This window comes from Dromaius novaehollandiae, chromosome W (assembly GCF_036370855.1).
Source record: "Dromaius novaehollandiae isolate bDroNov1 chromosome W, bDroNov1.hap1, whole genome shotgun sequence".
Lineage (NCBI taxonomy): Eukaryota > Metazoa > Chordata > Aves > Casuariiformes > Dromaiidae > Dromaius > Dromaius novaehollandiae.
Genome location: NC_088130.1, coordinates 28756536 through 28776295, shown reverse-complemented (window position 1 = coordinate 28776295; position 19760 = coordinate 28756536). Strand labels below are relative to the sequence as shown.

The 19760-nt window shown below is 43.2% G+C and overlaps 1 protein-coding gene across 7 annotated transcripts in view; it reads right to left on the bottom strand.

Annotated features, from left to right (window-relative positions):
- Positions 1 to 205: 205 nt before the first annotated feature.
- LOC135323433 (colorectal mutant cancer protein) overlaps positions 206 to 19760 on the bottom strand; it is a 217777-nt gene continuing 198222 nt past the window's right edge. For all 7 annotated transcript variants that reach the window (XM_064499775.1, XM_064499777.1, XM_064499778.1 and 4 more), the window contains 4 exons: positions 16200 to 16406; positions 15098 to 15195; positions 4702 to 4824; positions 206 to 3751 (listed from right to left, as the gene is read on the bottom strand). In XM_064499775.1, the coding sequence (XP_064355845.1) occupies positions 3571 to 3751; positions 4702 to 4824; positions 15098 to 15195; positions 16200 to 16406 (609 nt within the window). In that variant the 3' untranslated portion in view covers positions 206 to 3570. The remainder of the gene's footprint in view (positions 3752 to 4701; positions 4825 to 15097; positions 15196 to 16199; positions 16407 to 19760) is intronic.

The window sequence follows — 19760 nt, the reverse complement described above, 5'->3', positions numbered from 1 at the left end:
ATGTTCTTGAGCTCAGTTAAAACCACTGCCTGGATCTCGCTGAGTTCAACATCTCATGCCCCCATTATAGTGACTCCTGGCAGTGTCTTAACATCTCCCTTACTGACTTCTCGTGGAGAAAGATCATGGGATTGTGCTACCTTTTAGCAGAACCATTCAGCAACAAGATAACAGGTATGTTGAAGAAACACCAGAAAAAAAGACACAGCATTAGAAATTTATTCAGAATATAAGAACATTTGTAAAATAAAAGTATTATAAATGTCTCTGTATAAATAAATGCAGTTTTTACAATTCTATATCAAATAAACACAAAATAGCTATTTTACAGCAGCTAGGAAACTAAAAAGCAGCAACACATTTAAAGCTAATTCAGTAAGCTGAAAAGTTTCTAAACTTACAACATATAGTACAGTATTAAATGAGTTTTTAAATGAGAAACTCCTAATAAAAATGGTAGAACAATACTGACATTAATGCAAACTTAGTCACATGTGCTTTGTAATAGCTAACAGTACATTCAAGCTGGTGAAGATTTATACACTGAATTAGAAAAAGTACATGTTTTTTCTGAACGCAATGCAAAATATGAAATCTCATGCACTCTGGCAATTTAAAATCAAAAAATAAAATACAAACTAAGATTAATTAATGAGTGAACAACTATTTTTCCTGCTTTGTAAATGTACTATTTCTGCAACAAGTGTTAAGTGAGCTAGGTTGCAGTGATTTGAGATGACTTGCATCAACTGTAAAGTTAAAATGCACACTTGTCTATAGGCTGGTGTTTCAAACTTGCATAAAAGGAATTAGGTTTTTAGCAGTTACTCTCAGGATTAGTGCCATTCTAGCAGCTACACTGGAGCTGCAGCTAATTGTTAAAATGTGAAACAACACCAGTAAACCTTTCAGTGTTTTCTTACCAGCCTTTTCCAGTGTGCCAACAAATGAAGCAGTAGCTACTTGCTTAGGCAAGCTGCCTTACTGGTTTGGCAAAGGGTAAGCTACTGCAGAGGCTGCCTGATACCAGTCTAGCTGTTCTATCTATAAGCCCCATGGGAAGAAAGGGAGAGTGAGTGACTTACCTTTTAATGACGACATGATTTATTCTAAAACACTCTCGGAGCGCAGTTGGCCAGGGAGATGTGCAGTAAATGTAGTAAACAGCACTTAGGCAATGATTTGCTGACTCTGTATAAACTATTTAAGGCCCACTGAAGGAGAGTGCAGCTTTATATTTTTAAATCCAGGTGCATTTCACACTTTCTTAACATACAATCTTGCCTATAAGGATGCATTTCAATTCAAATGCCTCAAGCCTAACTGGCTTAACAATTTCTTTAGCTACTAACAAATTTTAAAAAATGGAGCCAAAGAGGAAATCCAGTGCAACAATGGTTACTAGCTACCTTAGGTGAAAGGTATTTCACATTGATAGTTTAAGATGACCCCCAGTTACTTGTTTCAGATACAATGCAACTGTAATTGCATTTTTACCAGAGTATTCAGTGGATTATTTTCCTCATGTTTCCTCAGAAACAAGTGTGCTCAGCTAATACTAAAGTACACATATGGCAAAATACACATTGCATGTTGGCCAAAAAAAAGAAACATAATGGATACTTAGCAAAACCATAAAGACAGTAAGAAATCTATGTAGCTATTGCCTCAACAGGCTGATTTGCAAAAATTTCCATTTGCATTTTAGAATTAAGGGGGAATTGTGCAATTATCTTAATGAAGGGGACTGACCAAAACCAACCCGAAGGCATCACACCACCTACACCTTAATTTGGAAATCAGCATTGTCAACCACTTATGATGTTGACTTTGCAGCTGGATGTATCAGACTGTAGAGAAGTATCAAATTATACTGTAAGGAAAGAAGAAAACAGCTGCTACAGTAATAAGAGAGATGGCCTGAGCACCAACGGTAAGAGTTTCAGTTGTAACCAAGACTTAACAATAACAGCATATTTTGAACACTAAGTCCGAGAACTTCTTTGGCTGCCTGGCCTAACCCAAGACTAGACAAAACCAGTTCAAGTCCTCTTACAAATATTTCTTTAGTACTAGAAATTACAGTAACAAATGAAAGAATTTCTCATCACTCTAAACACACTAATCAAACTTGAGGTGCAGCCCAATGTAAAACAAGGCATATCGTGAACGGAAAGGATAGCTGACTCCTGAAATTGGATTTCCTGGAGAAAACAAAGCTTGAAAAATACAAAGGAAGGAGATAACACACTGGCAGCTGAACAAAGTTACTGGGCTCCCTGCTTGTTTTAACAATGCCAAACTGGCAGTTGTGTTTGATGTGCTTGGTCATGGCTATGTTGAAAACAAGAAATTTGTATATGAAACTGTTCTTATGTCATACTCCCATTTTTTGCTGCCTAGAGACATCAATCTCATCTCCATGCTTTGCTCAGCCTACGTTACTAGTATAGGCCAAAATTTTCAATTCATTTACTTGGATAATATATTAGGATGATGTGACTTAAACAAAAGAAAAGAATGTTAACAGGAACAAAAGTTAGCCTAAGAAGCTATATGAAGACATAACCATTCACATTCTGTTTGTGGTTGTACATCCATACATATACACATCTATAGTTTTGTGCATATGTATTTAATATTGAACAGGTACATTCCTAATAAATAAGTACCTTTTTTGGTCAAAAGTATAAAAAAAGACATTCTACCTCTTGATCATAGAAAGCTGTAATAAAACTATACACATGATAAAGATGGCCCAGCCTCTTAAAGAAAACCTCGGCTATAATGTATTAATAGGAAAATCCAGCTGTCTCAGAAAATAATTGCATACAACATGCAATTTCAGGAGATTTCCCATAATTTCTTACCCAACCTTGGCACAGACTATCTGGCATGGTGAAACTCACAGCCTTTGGCCCTCTTACAAACTAAGCAATATATCATTATCATAGTTTCCAGAGATGCCCAGGGTTTGTTGTTTTTTGCCAAACAACGGTTTTTCCTACTCTCTCTGCTCTGTGAGCAATAGCACTGCAGGTGCGATACCACTGCAGGTGCGATACAAACAGCCAACCAGCCGATACCTTAAGGAGACTTCCACCCCCCCACCCCCCATCTGCCTATTTAGTTGATACAACAGAAGCAGCAAGGCTTGAGTACAATACAGAGAGGTGTGTGCAGAGAGAGCTTGGGGATTGGGAGCTCTCTCCAGTTATCTCCAAACTGCCCCAAATAAAATCTCTTAACATGTATTATTTTGTTATGTGACACTGTTGCCCTTGGGGCATAAGAGGGAAGAGAACTTGTATGAGTAGAGACCTAACGACGCAGACGACGTACGTACTCATAACGTGGTAATTCAGGCACTGTCCGTTTACATTGTTAAAGAGTCCTTGCTTAATGCTTAGGTTCTCCCCACGGCTCCTGGCTGGAGAGCTGTGATCCTAGAGATGGTGACAAACTGTTGGTGTTGAGGGTCAGAGCTTTTAGAGTTTGAAGCTACCTAAAAACCAGACTCCAAAAGAAACCAATTTGTAATGGCACTAACCATCGCTGGAAGAGATGCATTCAAAGTGACGTTTCATTGGTGTGCGGTCTAGAGTTCTCCTCTTCTAGCAACGCTATTCTTTGTTTGAGCATCCTTACTTGTGTTTCATGTCTCTCCACCATGGCCATCATTTGTGACTCCAGTTTCTTCAGCTTGTTTTGATGCTTTTTCTTTGCTTTTTCATAAGCAGCTACCAAGTTACTGTTAGAAATACAAGGCAATACAAGACCATTCAACAAAGTTTGCTCACAGCAAATGTTACTACAAAAAAAAAAAAAAGGAAAGAAAAAAAAAAAAAAGGAAGAAAGCCATGAGGGCACTCCAAAGTTTGGGTACAGATCCTCTTCCTAAAATTTAACTATTTTAAAACTCATTTCCAAATTCACATCAGTGCTAACCTCTCTACTTCTTTTGGGCATGCATGCACCTTTGCCAGTAAACTGGTTACTGGAAACACTTTTTTAAACATGGTTTAAAGAACCAGCTAGAGGGTTGCTTATGATGACTTTGCAGAGCAGTATTTGGGAATCAGTATGCTACAACATCAAACGTCTAAAGTTTTACAAAAAGATTCCCTCACAGCCAGTATCTGCTTACAAAACCCACCATTAAGCAAACTAGTGCTTCTTTCTCTCCCATAAATACAATTAATGAAAATTACTTTGTGAGCTACAGGCTCTTTGCAGGAGGGGGAGCTACAGTCCATCCAAAGTTACTGCTAATACAAACCTACTGAGAGGTTACAGTATCAGCTGTACCTCTGTGAGCAATAAAATTTAAGTGGGGTTATGGAAGCCAGTTTGTTAATAAAGAGGCTGGAGCCAAAGGAAAGGGAGCAGTTTTAAACAAAATAACTGCAATACATAAATCTGACTAGATGGAGGGATTTATATTTTTGTTTAATAATAATGCATTTAACAACAACTCAATTAAGATTAACCTATTTCCCCCACTCTATTCTTAGGTAGTTTTCAGTATCCTACATGGGAGGTTTATACCCTCCCCCATGTCTAACTATAACCTTCAAGAGTCAATAAGCGTGAAGACAAGGGGCCAGAAGCTGCTCATTAAGCTAGGGAGGGGATTACAGTGCATTACCAGAACGCTGCAAAACAATCAATGTTGCATCCATTTGATAGTAGATCCTTTACCTGTTTGCCCTTTTAAGGTCATTAACAAATTCTGCAGACTGCTGATGCCTGATTTCACTGCTCTTTGTGAGTCTCTCCAAAGCACTCACTAACTCCTGCACTCTAGCTTTCAGTTTCTTCTCCCTGGATCAGGAGAAAAGGAGTGAGAAAATCATTTTCAAAACAGAAATAACACTTCAACTTGCAAGAGCATGCATGGCAGCCAACAAGTTTCTTCCCTGTGGTAGACTGACAGGTTGAAAATATTTCCCTTAATACTACTTGGATAATACAGGGTTTTCTTTCTTTTATTTACTTTGATACAAGATTTTAGTTCTTATGTTCAACTCTTTCAAAGATTGATTTTATAAAATTCACCATTGTGGAATACAGGATTAGAGCTGGAGTAGGCAGAAAAGGTGAAAAACTTCTCTGATGGATCATGGTCTTGTATATACTGAATCACACTAACAAATAATTGCGAAGATGTAATGCCTGGCATCTGCCACCTTCTGTATCTTGAATGAAATAGTAAAGAAAACTATGAAGAATAATGAAACAATGGTAATCATATGGAAATATTAATTAAAAATAGCACACTAGGATTACTATTAATCAAATTTATTTATACTTATGAATTACTAGAGAGCCAGAGAAATTCCATCAATTTCAGTTACCACCTCAAATTTACCTGAATAATTTATACCAGAGTCTGATTGTAGCTCCCTAGTTTTTATTAGGAGCCAGTGAGTCCAATCCATTTGGCAGCAGGAAACAGAAATGGTTAAGAACAACAAGAGTGGGGAGTACAGACATAAAATGGCAAGCACAAGAAATACAGAAGAAATGAGAGCACAGGAATTGTCTTATATGAAACACTCTTCTTGTTTTCCTTCCTATAATCCACAGTAGTGAGGTAACCAACCGAAAATTACATGAAAAGTGCTGAAATGGAAGTAAGGTACCTCACGATCTATGAGACAAAGAAAAAAGACAACGCAGAAGTTGTGGACAGGAGTAAGTATTAACGCTTGGGGTTTAAGCTATCTTTAAAAAAAGCTATCCTTAAAAGGCACCTCCTGGCCCAGGGGAGCAAGTGGGCGGCCTGCAGGTCCCTGACGGCGAGGCCCAGCCCCGGGCCCTTGCTGCGCTGCAGCCCCCAGCCACAACACCGAGAGGGGCAGCCCCCCTCTCGCCCGGGGGCTCTGGAGCGGACAGCGAGGAGCCTTTCTCTGTGGCGCACCCTCACAGTGTGGGCAGCACAGAGACCAAACTATGAGATTTGAAAAAGGGAACAAAGTTAAATTTTGTAATGCCGAGCCCCACATCCGGGAACCTGGTCTGTGTGGAGCCAGATGTCTGTGCTTTACTGCTTAGAACCACCCTGCCGTGAGAGGCTTTTCCTCCTGCTTTCGTGGCACAGGTCAGTGTTGCTGAGCGGGAGTAAACTGGATTTCATCTCAATGGTAAGGCTGCCGCTAGCACCCACACAAGCCCACTGAGCCCCCGGGAAAGGACACTCATCAGAGATGGAGAATCCCAACACGAGGGCTCTGCACTGATGACGCTCACTCCAAAAACAGCAGCTGCTGAGAAAGCCACTACGGAGGCAAGCTCTGGCGTGCAGACCCTCGCTGCCCGAATGGATGCTCCAGAAGAGAAACGCTCCGTAAAGCTTTCCAAGCCAAGGCTGCATTTGCAAGGCTGACAGCTGGGCAAAAACAACCACCCAAACCAAAATGAACACCCCTGATTTGCCAGTGTACTTCACCTTATAGGTGGTCATTGAAAACTAGAGAAAAGCACTTCTGCAAACTCAAGCTACACTTTGAGACAGCAAAAGACTTTCTCTAAATTTAAAGAGCTTGACACCAGTTTATTGCCCCAGAGTTGGTGAAACCTGCCAACGTTCCCCTCAGACCACGCTAATACTCCGAGATCGCCGCTGCGCTAGCCTGCGCTTCCAAGGCTGGCCTGGCAACGGCAGCATTTCATAACCAGAGACACAGGCAGCCCATGTGGCACATTTCATTGTGTCCCTCTTCAGCGGCAGAAGGGCTTTGACAAAATAAATCAGGGAAATATTCCAAGCTAGCCATTTATCCCAGTACACTGCTGACACTTCTTTACTAAGCAGATGAAAAAGGACATAGGAGAGCCCTTGTTGATAAAGAATCCTCAGTATTCTTTAAGCATCCTTTCATTAAAGTAACATTAACTTTCAAGTTACTTTTTTTCCCTTTAATAGCTCACCATCTTCTACTCCAAATATAAAATGTATTTCTTATACCATGTTTTAGCTAATAGAAGCACTTAGAACAGTCTATAGTTGAAATTTATGTTCTGCAAAGAAAACAGGAACTAAAAAATCCAGTTTTTACTTGCACTATAAGATCAAATGAGAACAGATCAGACCCAGCAGAAGTCAGACCTATTATCTACCACGTGTGTGACACCGCTGGTGAGAGCCATATAAGAACAGAACCGAACAGCACAAATCTGGTGTTTGCCCGTCCCAAAGAACTGCGCAGCAGGGGCTCTGGAGGTGGCCCAGCAGCACAGCACCCTGCCCTGCCACCCAGCAGGAACAGCAAGTCGGCTGGAACAAACATTTGTAGTTTTTTGGGCAGGGGGGAATGAAGAAGAAAACTAAAAATGATAGGCTGATTTAACATTAAGTACGAGAAAAGGTATTGCCCTGAAAACACTATGCACAGTCCCAGGGGTCTGTGCACACTGTGCACACTATGCACAGTCCTCAGCTAAAACAATTTATTTTAGCTGAAGTTCGTAACACCCAGCTGTAGCAAAAACCTAGTGGACAAGGCACCAGAAAAGAAACAACAGAAAGACTTGGACGAACTTCTCCCACATGATAAAGATTGGCTGCTGAGTGCTATTCGAAAAGACAATTCATCACCTTTTGTCTCTGTTTCTGCAAACAAACCTCTCAAACAGTAATGTTCATGCTCAACTCAACTGAAACATCTACAGTATTTCTTCACATCTGGTCTGTAATATCTTTGTCTTGCTGCTTGCCAAAGAAGCAGGACCAGCGCACTGCTGGCTACCCCAGGCTAGTTAAACAACTTCCACATGTCACTTCTGAGCCATCTAGCTCAACAGGCTTTGAACAGTGGGGGAATGCTTCAAAGCTAGGTGCCTCAAATGTAGATCATACCTGTTTAACATATGTATTCCCCAATTCGCAGCGGCAAGATCCAGACAGTTCTGTTGCCTTGTCTTGATGTCAAGAAGTCAGTGAAAAGAGCACAGCTGCCTGCTCTTACCTTACTCTCATGGAAAGCAATGCAGCGAGTTGACAGCATGTGCTGGAGCGCTACATAAACCTCAGTTTAAAAACAACAGTCCTGTTCATAATGCAGTATCTTTCCAGGATGAGAGCGTCTCTAATCAGCAAACCTGGGCTGGAACTGCATGTCACGCAACCATGCGAACATCATCCCGATCAGAAAAGCTCTGTGGCTGCGGCACGGCCTCCCCCCGCCAGGCAATCTTCTTCCAGGGCCTGGGGAACGAACTAGCACAGAGGTTTATGTGCCAAACCCACACCGCTACTGTGCCCCTGGGCTGCAACACAGATAAATACGGATCCTGAGAAAGCACTCATGTCTGCATTTTGATGGGAAGAAGAGAGGGAGAGGCGAGTATTTCCAGAACATGATTTCTAGGATCCCCGAATTCAGTCATTTGGACTGCAGAAGTCAGCACAGCTTTTGCTCTCAACAGTCCCTCTTCCAGCTGGCTGCTGGAGTTGTGGAGAACACAACAGTAGCACCTCATGAACACAGAGAAAACGAGCGCATATCCCCAGTGGCAGGAAACGAGAGAGTACGAGAGTACTCTCTCGTGCATCTGAGAGCACGGTTCACTTGTGCTACAAGGGCTCCCTGCTGCAGGGCACTCAAGAAGTCAGCTGGGGAAAGCCCTGACTGCGCTGGTCCCAAGGAAAAGCCCAGGACAGGTGCAATCAGAGCCCACAGCCCACACTCACACCCACTGAAAAACAGTAGGTTCAGTGAAACGTCTATTGTGCTGGTAACACACAGATCCCGCCAGTCTGGGTTTTTCTAGCCCCGCCACCTCTTCCCCGGTGAGCAAGCACAGCTATCACCTCTCGCTCCGTCTGCCTGGGGTCAAGAGCACCCACGGCTCCTGCCAAACCTGCAGCAAAAAAGGCACAAGGTCTCTCCAAATCAGGAGGCGAGAAAGGTTTCTATAGCAGGGCTGAGGGAGTCAGGGCCCTTTGGGGCCTGACCATCCTACGCCTTGCCGTGCCCAGGAACATCCTCTCTTCCCCGCCAGGAAGCGCTGCCTGCCAGCAGCGGAGCCCATCACAGCCGGGCACCGCTAGCTCCAGCTCGCGGCGGCCCCCCTGCTTTGCACACACAAAGCCGGGCGCAGCGGTGCGCCCGTACCCAGGCTGCCCCCGAGCGCGACAGCCCCGCTCGTGGCACTGGGGGAGGAGGGGCGCATCTCCTGCATGGCCCCGAGCCGCGAAGCCCCTCTGAGGGAGAGGCACGCACCACTCTGCTCCCGGGCCCTTTCCCCATAGCCTCCTCCTGTTGTCAGAAACATGGCTCCCCGCCTCACTTAGCCCTCTCTGGCTCTTCTCCTCTATTGCCAGCTAAATAGGATGACACATACTTGTTTTTCCTAGGCGTTCCACTCCTTTTCTCAGGAGCTCACAGCTGGGCATTTAAAATGAATGCAGATTAATCCTCTTTTCATCAGCAGTTTAAACTAACGTCTTATGTTAGACTTGCATGCAGAATCCCCAAGCCAATTCAAGAGCATGCTTGCCTCACTGCTCTGGGTTGGCCCACTGAGGAAAGCACCTAATATACAACAGAAATTTTTCAGAGGAACAACATAACAACACTATGCAAAGGCCAAAAGAGTCTTAAAATTAACCTCTTCAGATCCCATGTCTTCCTACCTCACCGCCTGAGCCCTGACGGACCTCAGCACACCAACGCTGCCCGCTACCCGTACAGAGGCATGCTTTCCTGAGGAGGGAGAAGATGGTGCATGCTTTAGAACATGCTTTGCTGGTGTAAAACATTTTATTACTCTTTTCCTGACTGTCAGAAGCTTGGAGCTGGTCTCAGAAATCGGTGGGTATCACACACACGTGTTACATCGGCAGCAGGGCGACAGGCCAGCAGCGGTCCCGGAAACCCCAGGCTGGGGGCAGAAAGGGCGGACGGGCTGGGAGGGAGGCAGTCGAGCGCCTGCCGCACTCGGCACTCAAACCTCCCACCCAGCTTTGCCAGCCCGACCCGGAAGTTTTCCAGACCTGGAGCTATTCGGGGCTCCCTGTGACAGCCATGTCAAAGTGCACAGCAGCGCAGCAATTAGATAACCACCCAGTGGTAAGGAGAACTACTTATTCCATGTCAAAAATAGAAGAAAAGGAAAATGACAGTTATTTGTGAAGCGCACAGAAAAAATAGCTACCCGAGGCGCCTGAGGAGTCTGTCCCTCATGTCACCATGACTCATTCCCTTCCTGCAGGGAGGCAGCTCCGCGGGGATTTCCACAAACACCCCCTGCCTCCCGAGCCCCTCCGGCGGCCAAGGGAAACCACAGCAGGAGGCTGCAGAGTCATGAAAAAACGCAGATCCCCGAAATCTGCCGTGGCTGCAGTCCATGCCAGCGCGAGGCCTGCAAATGCTTCAGAGCTCCACATCTCCCCGTTTAACGGATATGATAGTGACAGGACAGAAACAAGCAAACACAGCGTAACTCTGACAAAAAGCAGCAGACGAGGCATTAGACAAACTCACCCATTGCTCCTAAATACCATCGCTCCCCCCGCCTTTAGCTGCTGTATGTTCAACCTCCGTTTTGGCCAAACAGAAAGAGAATTTTACTGAATCACTTCCTATCAGACATTTTAAACCTGAAACATCATCACATGATGGGCTTTAGGCCTTCCTGTGTTCATTTCCAAGAGCTAGCCTTACTGATGAGCATGATGGGGCTGAATTTCAGAGATGCTTCTACCTACTCCTGCAACCCATTATCACGAAAATAGGGGGCCCTTGAAAACCAAGCTGAACTAAGATGTCATCACACTTGAGGTCAGTGGAAGTTTAAAATAAAAAAGTGGCCTGATACAACTCCAACTGGCTTTGTGCCCAGAAAGAGTCGCTGCCATGCCGCAGCACGGCTTTCTGTTGAAACAGTTGCTCTCCCAAACCAAGAAGGTTGGCACAACACAGGACTGTGGTCCCGGGGCAGCCATCAGGGCCTGAGTCGACAAAGAGCATTACTGTGTCTCAATACAGAAGCTACTGCAGTATGACAACTTTTCCATGCACTACTAGATATATATGGAGTTTCCACTTCTGGAGAGGCAGTGGTATAACTTTGTGCAAAATATAATACCTAGGACATTTCTGTTTAGAGAAGATAACTGCCAGTCCTACTGATTACTACCCTTTTCTATCTACATGGCTACTTCCTCATTGGTAGCATCACTATCAAGTTTTCTTTTGCTCAAAAGTCATCAGGTACGGTAAACGTATAGCTTCTCTGCTGTGGTGCCAGACGGAAAGTTACCCTTTTGCAAGGTAGATACTGAAACACGGGGAGACTGACAGAACTCTCTTAACTCGTGTAACCCTGCACAGCAATCAGAGACCCTCGTTTCATGCCACTAATGACCCAACTGAGGCCCAAATATTCTAATAGTTACAAAGGATTCTTTAAATACATAAATAAAATGCAGCTCTGTGCAGACACAAAATCTATCGGCAAGTGGAAGTATGAGAGACGGTGGGAGGACCTCAACAATCAGAATGCTTCTGCCAAGGCTGGGGAGAGGGAGAAGCTTCGCCCTGGCCAGCTTGGCCATTTTGCACAGACTGAAAGAACTGAGATGGGGGAGAGACTTTGTGTCACCTGCTAAAACAAGACTGCTCCCTCCAGAAAGTTTTCTTATTTCTTCCTCCCTGACACATCTAATACATTTATAGTGGTATGTGCCTATTAAGTTGGAAACTTAAATAAGTAATCTACAGTTCTCCTTTCCCCTGCAGCAGCACAGCAGAACTTGCCAGCAAGGAACATGTCATTTTAAGGTTCCCCTCAGAGACAGTGCAACATTCCTGGTTTTTGGAGATTCAGACCAGATCCTCTCTCATAAAACTTGCCTCTGGCACAGCCCACAAGGGCGTCAGCGCCAGGCCATCAGGCTGCTGGGAATGCATTTTCACTCTCCCAAGAATAAAGTATTTCCTGCCAAAAAACTCATTTATGAATGTGTCAGACTCAAGAAACTGAAGTTTAGAGGCTTCATATCCATTGAAACATTCCAGCAGCCTATTAGAAAGGAGGGAGGGAAAAAATCGCTGAAGACTCTTTGGCAGAAAATATTCACACTTGCCTGGAACAGAACATGTCTCCAAATTCGTAGTCCTAGCCTGCAACACTGGAAACTCAGTAATCTAGATGCAACTTTTACAATGTGCAACTTGCAGATAACTTACATTTCTGTTAGTTAACACATGGCTGGCTGTGGAAAAGGAAAACAGTTTCTGTGGAAAGCCCTGATGATTGGTTTTGATGCTGAACACAGCTATAGGATATCCTGAGTACTACAGATATGTGATGAAACAGTAAATGAAGAATTGCTGAATTCCCCCCTCCCCTGGACTTCCCCTGGCGGGCGCTGCCAGTGACACCTCAGGGAGCTCCAAGACACGGACTCCAGGTGTAAGAGAAAAATCCGTGCCTGCAGAGGGAAGACAGGCAACCTCGGCAGACCAGACTGTTCTGCTGCAAAGCCATTTGCGGACCATGAACACACGAGTGCTTCCTAACCACCCCAAAACCCAGGCCATAAGTGCCTCCCGCAGTTTTATTTGGGTTTCACTCTGTTTCAGTTAACTGAGAAAGACGTGACAGCCCTGCAGCAACAGAAGGAAAGACCGGCAAAGCGGCAAGTGGGGAGCTGCCAGGGCTTCTGCCTTTGGGAAGGCAGCACAGGGAGAGGGGCAGCAAGCAGGGCTGCTGATGGAAATCACACTCAGGGTAAAGATTCAAAAGCAACTGGGTTTTTGGGAGGTGTCAAGTCTGAGCCCACTGTCCTAGCAACCACTGTTCCCTGCACCAGGATCTACTGCCTGGAGTTACAACAGATAGGTCCAATGGCTGGATGCGCGCACTAATTAAAACCAGCAATGAAATACTCCCAAGTGTTTGTGTTTAAATATTGCCCCTAGGTTTCAGATTCAATGTGGAAGCACTCGCTTGTTTCACATCTCCCTCCCCCACCTGCCCCCAGCAAAAACAGTAACTGGAAAAAATATGTTTTATTTTAAATTCTGCCCCCAGTCCTTCAGTGGGGAAGGAGGGTGCTGGGGGAGCCTCCAGGACCTCCTGGATCACGGAGGGTGCTGCCACTCCTCTTTCCACACAAGTGGAAACAGCGTTGAGGAATCGGCATTTGCTAAGTACAGAGAGTTAAATCCACTTTGTGCCCAAAGCTGCCACAAGTTAGTCCTGACCATTCTGTGTTGTAGCGCTTGCACAGGGTGAAATACACCTCAATTATTTTTAAAACTCCTTTTTGTGAATCCATGATAGTACAAACCTCACTAAGATATCTGAGAGTCCGTTAACGCCAGGACCAGAAATAAGAACTGTTGGTATTTTTTAGCATAGCTGTTGCTAACCAGGTCCCAGCATGGTTTCCCCAAGTGTCAGACAAACTTTCTACTGATTTTCAGACAGAAGACCTCAGGATAAAGAAACTAAGCATTTAGCCTGACTTGGCTGGCACACTGATTGGGGAGAAAAATGCCCTGTCCACACAGCTCACAGAAATCACTCTTAAGCCCTGCTGGCAGCAGCAGTCACATTCAGTACAGTCATATTTCCATTACACAGAGAGCCTTCACTCCAAAATTTATGTACAGTTTAATCCGATTATTTTCTTTCCCATTTCTGCCTGACAAACGGTACTTGCTAGGCCCCTAGCTGGAAATCCATGCTAATCAACTTAAGGCATAGTAGATAAAGCAAAGTTTTTTCTCTGTGTAGTCAGCAAACCACATTTCATGACTTTACTCAAGTCTCTGCTAACTAAGGTCACTGGCATCTTCTTGAAACCAGAGGCAAATAACAACAACAGGAAAAAGCTACAGCATGAGTGAAGATAGAAAAGGCCAATGGAGCAGCTCACACCAGCACTGGAGCCTGGGGGGAGTGGGGGAAGCCAAAGGCTCTGTACAGTGCTTATTTAAATTACTTCGTTGTTGAGTTTTATCCACCCACTCACAAACAGTTTTCATTTTTTTTAACCACAGAAGTTTTGTTTCCTGCATCAGGCAAACTAAACATTCAGCAACTGCCAGACTATTAGGCAAATGGTATAAGCTGTATTGATTTTGCAGTGGTGACAATCTCACATTTTTACATAATGCCTTTTTAGGCTTAAGCGTCCCTAGGCACACTATGAGCTGCACCTATGAAAAAAGTGCTTCAAGAATGAAACGCAACAGCTGTTGGAGAGGACATTCCACCATAACAGAGGGCTCAAAGGCCGGAAAAGCAAAACGCACTCTTTCCAACCAAAATCCTTAGCAGCATTTTAGACAGGCTCAAAATACAATAACCAGGTTAGAAATTAGATGGTCATGTCCTAAAAAAGGTGAAATATGTATTGAAGTGACTACTGAAACAGTGTCTCTGTCATGAACGCTACCACATATCTGGTGCAGTGAAAACTGCTGCACAAACACCTAGTTAATGTACAACCATACTGAAAGCTTTGGCTTAAAACCTGGCTGTTGATAAAAACAGTTTGTCAAGACATCAATTTTTTCTCTTGTCAGAAAGCTAATGTTTCAAACAACAGTGTTCCTTTGTAATCAAACCATGGCTCTGCTTACATACGCAGGGAGGTGAAGGCAGTCTCTGTACCACCAAAATCACTGTAATTCCCACTCCTGTAACTCTCCCCCAAGTTCTAATCTACAACCAATCTTCTTAACCAAAGATCAGAGTTCAAATCCCATCTCTACTATCAGCTTTCTGCATTCCCTCAAGCAAGTCACATCACTGTTTTCGTCCTCACACTCCTCTTGCCTAAATTTGGGACAGTAATTCCCAACATTTCAAAGGTTTCCTAAGGATTAAGTTCATTTGGACCTGAGAGAAGCTTTATGACACTGGAGATGAGCACCATGGAAGGACTTTACCTACTGAATAACAGCAGCAGAAGGGAGGGGAAGGTTACAAAAACAAACTTTGATCCTTTTCCTTCTCAAAGTAAAAATCTGTGATAGTTCTTAAAATCGTTCCAGGGTACGAGTTAAGGCTCAGAACTCAATCTCTCCCAAGACCTACAGAACAAGTCATGCCTCCAGTAAAGGGAGCTGCTTACCGCCTGAGCGCATTTGTCAGTTCGGCAGTCAGTTCACTCTCGCTGTAGGGTCTCAGCTCAGCTAACGTTAACGGTGCTGCGGTGCCATCACTGCATTCCTGAGAAATGAGGCAGGATTTGAAGTTATAGAAGAACTCTGAAAACCTCTGAATTCCCAGCTACTTTAAAAATGGAGGTGTAATAAACACCACAGTGTCACAAAAACATGGCAGTGTATCAATACACCAAGAAAGAGACTACCAGGTTAACACACTGCAGACCATTCTACATCTTTTCCAAACCACCACAGCACACTGATCTGCAGAATTTGATTACAGCATGCATAATTCCTGGTGCCTTACGTGCTTTTGACACCACACTTGAAGCAAAGCAGCACAGGATCAAAAAAAAAAAAAAAAAAAAAAAAACCACCCCAAAACCCAAAACCAGATGATGCTTTGCCAAAAACACTTAAATAAGAAGGACACAGTCTTACAGCAGTTCTGTTTTCGGTTTAAATCACACTAGCAAGGTTTTGTGGGGACACAGCACTAAAAGAACAGGATTAAAGTTCTTCTAGGTATCACATTTCTCCATGCAAATTATGAATGAAAATGCAGAGATCTGTTTATTTCATATTAAGGGAAAAAAATCCTCATTCTCAAATCATTACAGACTGTCTGATTTGCAAACAGAGATTGTAATTACAATGCTCTAGGTGTTTCATAGAGAAATGACCTCCAATTTATCACATTTTGGTTTTGAAGTCTTGGGGGGAGGGACGGGGAAGGGTGTTTTGCTTAGACGTTCTTCCACTGTCTGCTTCCAAGGGCTGGCAACAAGCGAGACACAACATGCTCAACCACAGCAGCTTGTATGTTAGTTGTGAATCGCTTTGTTGTACTCCTCCCAAGAACGGCAACCTTATCTTAGCCCAGGTTTAACAGTAATTCTGCAAAGTGCTCATAAATCACAGGATGGAAGGAATCATCTAACAACTGAAGGAAAAGACATGCACGTATAGAAGGAGAGCAGAATGACTAACATGCTAAATGTTGTAGGGAGGAAGGGGCACAATAAGCTGTGTTTACACTGGTTTTGGGGACTTGCTTTAATTCCTGACCTTGCCCAACTTGTCTTTGCTGCCGCTGCTCGTAGAGCTGAGAGACCTCATTCTCTGCTCTTTTTGCTCTTCCACTTCAGACTTCAAGTGCTCGATGTGGACAAGGTAGGCCTGTTCCTGGGCCTCTCGGGTGCTCAGTTTCAATTCCAACGCCTTCTTCTCTTTCTCTAGCAGATAAAGCTGAGCCTTCAGCTCTGCCATCTCCTCCTGTGGAAGGAATATTATCAGCATGCTGTTTCATGGGACTACACACCCAAAGGAAGGCACATCCAAACCAGGGATTAATTCACTCCTATTACTTAAGAGTGTTCTTTCAATAAAGAACACTGTCAGCATCTGGAAGGCTTTTTTTACTGAATATGACCACATAGCATATTTGTAAACAAAAGTAACTGAAAAGTATTGCAAAGCTGAGACTCAAAGTAGTACTATACCTTGAGATGAAGTGAGTATCAGGAGCTGTGCCATCCTTTAATCAGTCTCTCAGAAATAAACCCAGAGTCACTAGACCAGCTGACCTGCAAAAACTAGGGTATCAGGGATCTGACAGGGTTGCCACAGCTCCTGAAGCTGTTGTGGTTCCACCTTGCTCTTCAGAGACTGTTGCCCCATAAACAGGAGTGTCTGATCTGCTGTGAAATAGCTCCCTAAGTGTCACAGTTTCCAGGCAATTCATAAATAAGAATCAGAGTTTGTTTATCTCATTACACTGGAATGAGATTTGAGGGACTAGCAGAGCAAACACAGACCATATATTCCTGCCTCATACTACCAGCCCTGGTGACGGAATGAATCAGTCAAAAAGGGCAACTGGGTATGGCATTATCAGATGTCCCATTTTAATCTCCCTCCTCAAGATGGTCAGAATCTCAACTATATGCAATTGCAGGTCTATTAAATTTGCACTAGCTTACATTCTTCCCTAAATATGATCCACAGAAGATGGAAATTGGCACTTCATGAAAAGAAGCTCAACTCTGAGAGCTGATTCTTGTGTTCTGCCACTCTGACAGTTATGACAGGACTGTCAATTATTGCAACCTAACAACAGCTATGCCGGGACAGACTTCTGCTTTAACATCTGCTCTCTGACAGTGGTTCACAGAGTAGCCTGGGCAGAAGTATAAGGACAAGGCAAGAGCACAGTGGCCTGCCTTTCAGCCCACGCTCCTGGCCTCCTGTGAATCGCAGCTGCCAGGCTTCCTGAACTGGAGGGGTCTTTGGGTTTAACGACTTTTGAGAAAAGCTTCTTCCATGAAATGTCTAGTTATTTTCTGAACTTATGAAGAACCAGCATCCACAAAATACTTTGAGAAATAGTCCTAAAACTTAATCTATATGTTCAAAACCCACCACCAAACAAGCAAACCAACCCCCAAAACCCCAAACCAAAACCCCCAGAAGTATGTTCTCATTTTTGAGCTTGCCACACACTAGTTCACTTTATGAGCTATAACACTGAGTTCACACAGCTGTTTTCTGTATTACAGTTCAGTTCTAGACTTGTTCACTTTGTAAACATCTCTGAAAGCAAAAAAGTTCCTTGTTATGTGGCCAGTCTATAAACAAATCACTTTTTCTTTTTTTAAACCAGAAAGCATATTCTAGATCACAAAAATCTCAGAAGTGTCTTATCTTATCCTTCAAATATAATTCTCTTTGTATGATATCCACTGTTAACAAAGACCATATAAACAAAAATCTTGGCACATATTTAGACTAACTTTCTCTGTAGAAGAGAATCCATGTTCCTGCCCCAAAATTCACTCTCCAGATTAAGTGCAGGCAGCGCTCACAGATGTAGTACAGTTAGAGCAATCACAGGTAATCATTGGCTTATTCAGCAATACCAATCTCGCAAAAATAAAAACCACATCCCAAAAAAACCTCCAGGCCTGGAAAGGTTCATATGAGCTTTGAATTAATTCCTTTATTCATCCACCTATAAAGGAATTAAAGGTTGGAAGCACAATCAGTTTCATTCAGTGTGGTTTACAGAAATTCAGCTGTTAGGCAAACTTACCATCAATTTCCTTTGTCAATAGGAAAAATGTAAATAATATTGTTAAATAATGGTAGGGAAAGTTAAGTTATAGGAGATGAACTGGATTGTCTGGTATGCTTAAAGTATATGCACTGAGCTTCTTAAGCCTCTCTTTATAAAGCCATTAATCTACTTAGTGAAGGCTGAGAAGTAATTTGAGCAGAGTCTCTTGGCACTTACGTGAGGAAAACATTTTCTTACAGGGGGCTATAATCTACCTATATGGGAGGGGCATGACAAGATCCTGGAAGGCTGTAAATTGAAGTTAAGCAAATTCAGTCTGAAAATAGAGACATTTATTTTTTAAAAGAAAAAAAAAAAAGGAATTTAACCACTGGAACGATGAATCTATGGAACTGCCTTTTTCGTCATCCAAAGTTTTTACTTTAAGACTGGATGCTTACCTACACCACGTATTCTAGCTCAAAATCAATTCAAGGATCAATAGTGAGTTAACTCTTTTTTTTTTTTTTTTAATTGACAACAGTAGGCTTAGATCTTCATATAGTCCCTATGAATTTACAAATTTGCACCTTGCCCTAAGAGGTATACCATGGATTCCAAAGGCACCTTCCCCCATCCCTTCGCTCTCTCACGTGAGGGCAATGGGGACTTTGAAGACCAAGAAGCAAAGATAAAGCGGGGCAAAGTGAAGGGATTGTCAGCCCGTGTCTTATAGGGGCTCTCGGGAAAGGAACAGAAAGGAAGGGGAAAGAAAGGCTGAAGTTAAGAATCACATCTACAGTTGAGGATGCTGGTATGGACACTTACAAGGCACAGTGGCAACTAGTAATATTTGATGAGGCAAATATAAGTAAGTCAGGTTTATTTATAAAGGTAATTAGTCTTTACATACACGGTAACTTTTCCAAGAACATATGTTTTCTAAGATAGCATCCAAATTTCATTTCAATGGCAACATCAGCTTTATCTGCGTATCGGTTATCCCTTTTCTTTCTTTTAATTACAGGATGCTGGCAAACCTCTGTGCCATTTAACATACATGTTTTCTTAGAGCGTGGGCCTGAAGCACAAGTGGCACTTACAAAACGAAGCGCTGCCGGAGGAGCTGCCCAGTGGTCACTCCTCCAGCTGACTGCACCAGACTCGTATAAACCATGCAACTGCACAAGCTCCAAGCACCAAATCTAATGGTCATTTCAAGACAAATCCATTGAATACAGAGGAATATTTTGTACCTGTAGTCATATTCCAATTCCGAATTTGGGCAAAAGTTTGAAAGAAAGCTAAACATCCCAGCTTCAATGTAATCAGAAATGCTCATTTCCTTCATTTGATTTTGAGCATGTTCAAAATTAAAGTTTGTGTTGGATGCACTCATGTTAGAAGAATAAAATAGTAGGGACTCTTACATGGCAAAAGGTTCTAGAAAGTCATGGAAAGAGGCTCCAAGATGATCACGATACACGAGGTAGAATATATCATCTTTCAGAAGTAAAACAAATACCAGAGCGGATAAAGTACATGCGAAGTTCTGGTTAACTGTACTTTGAGCA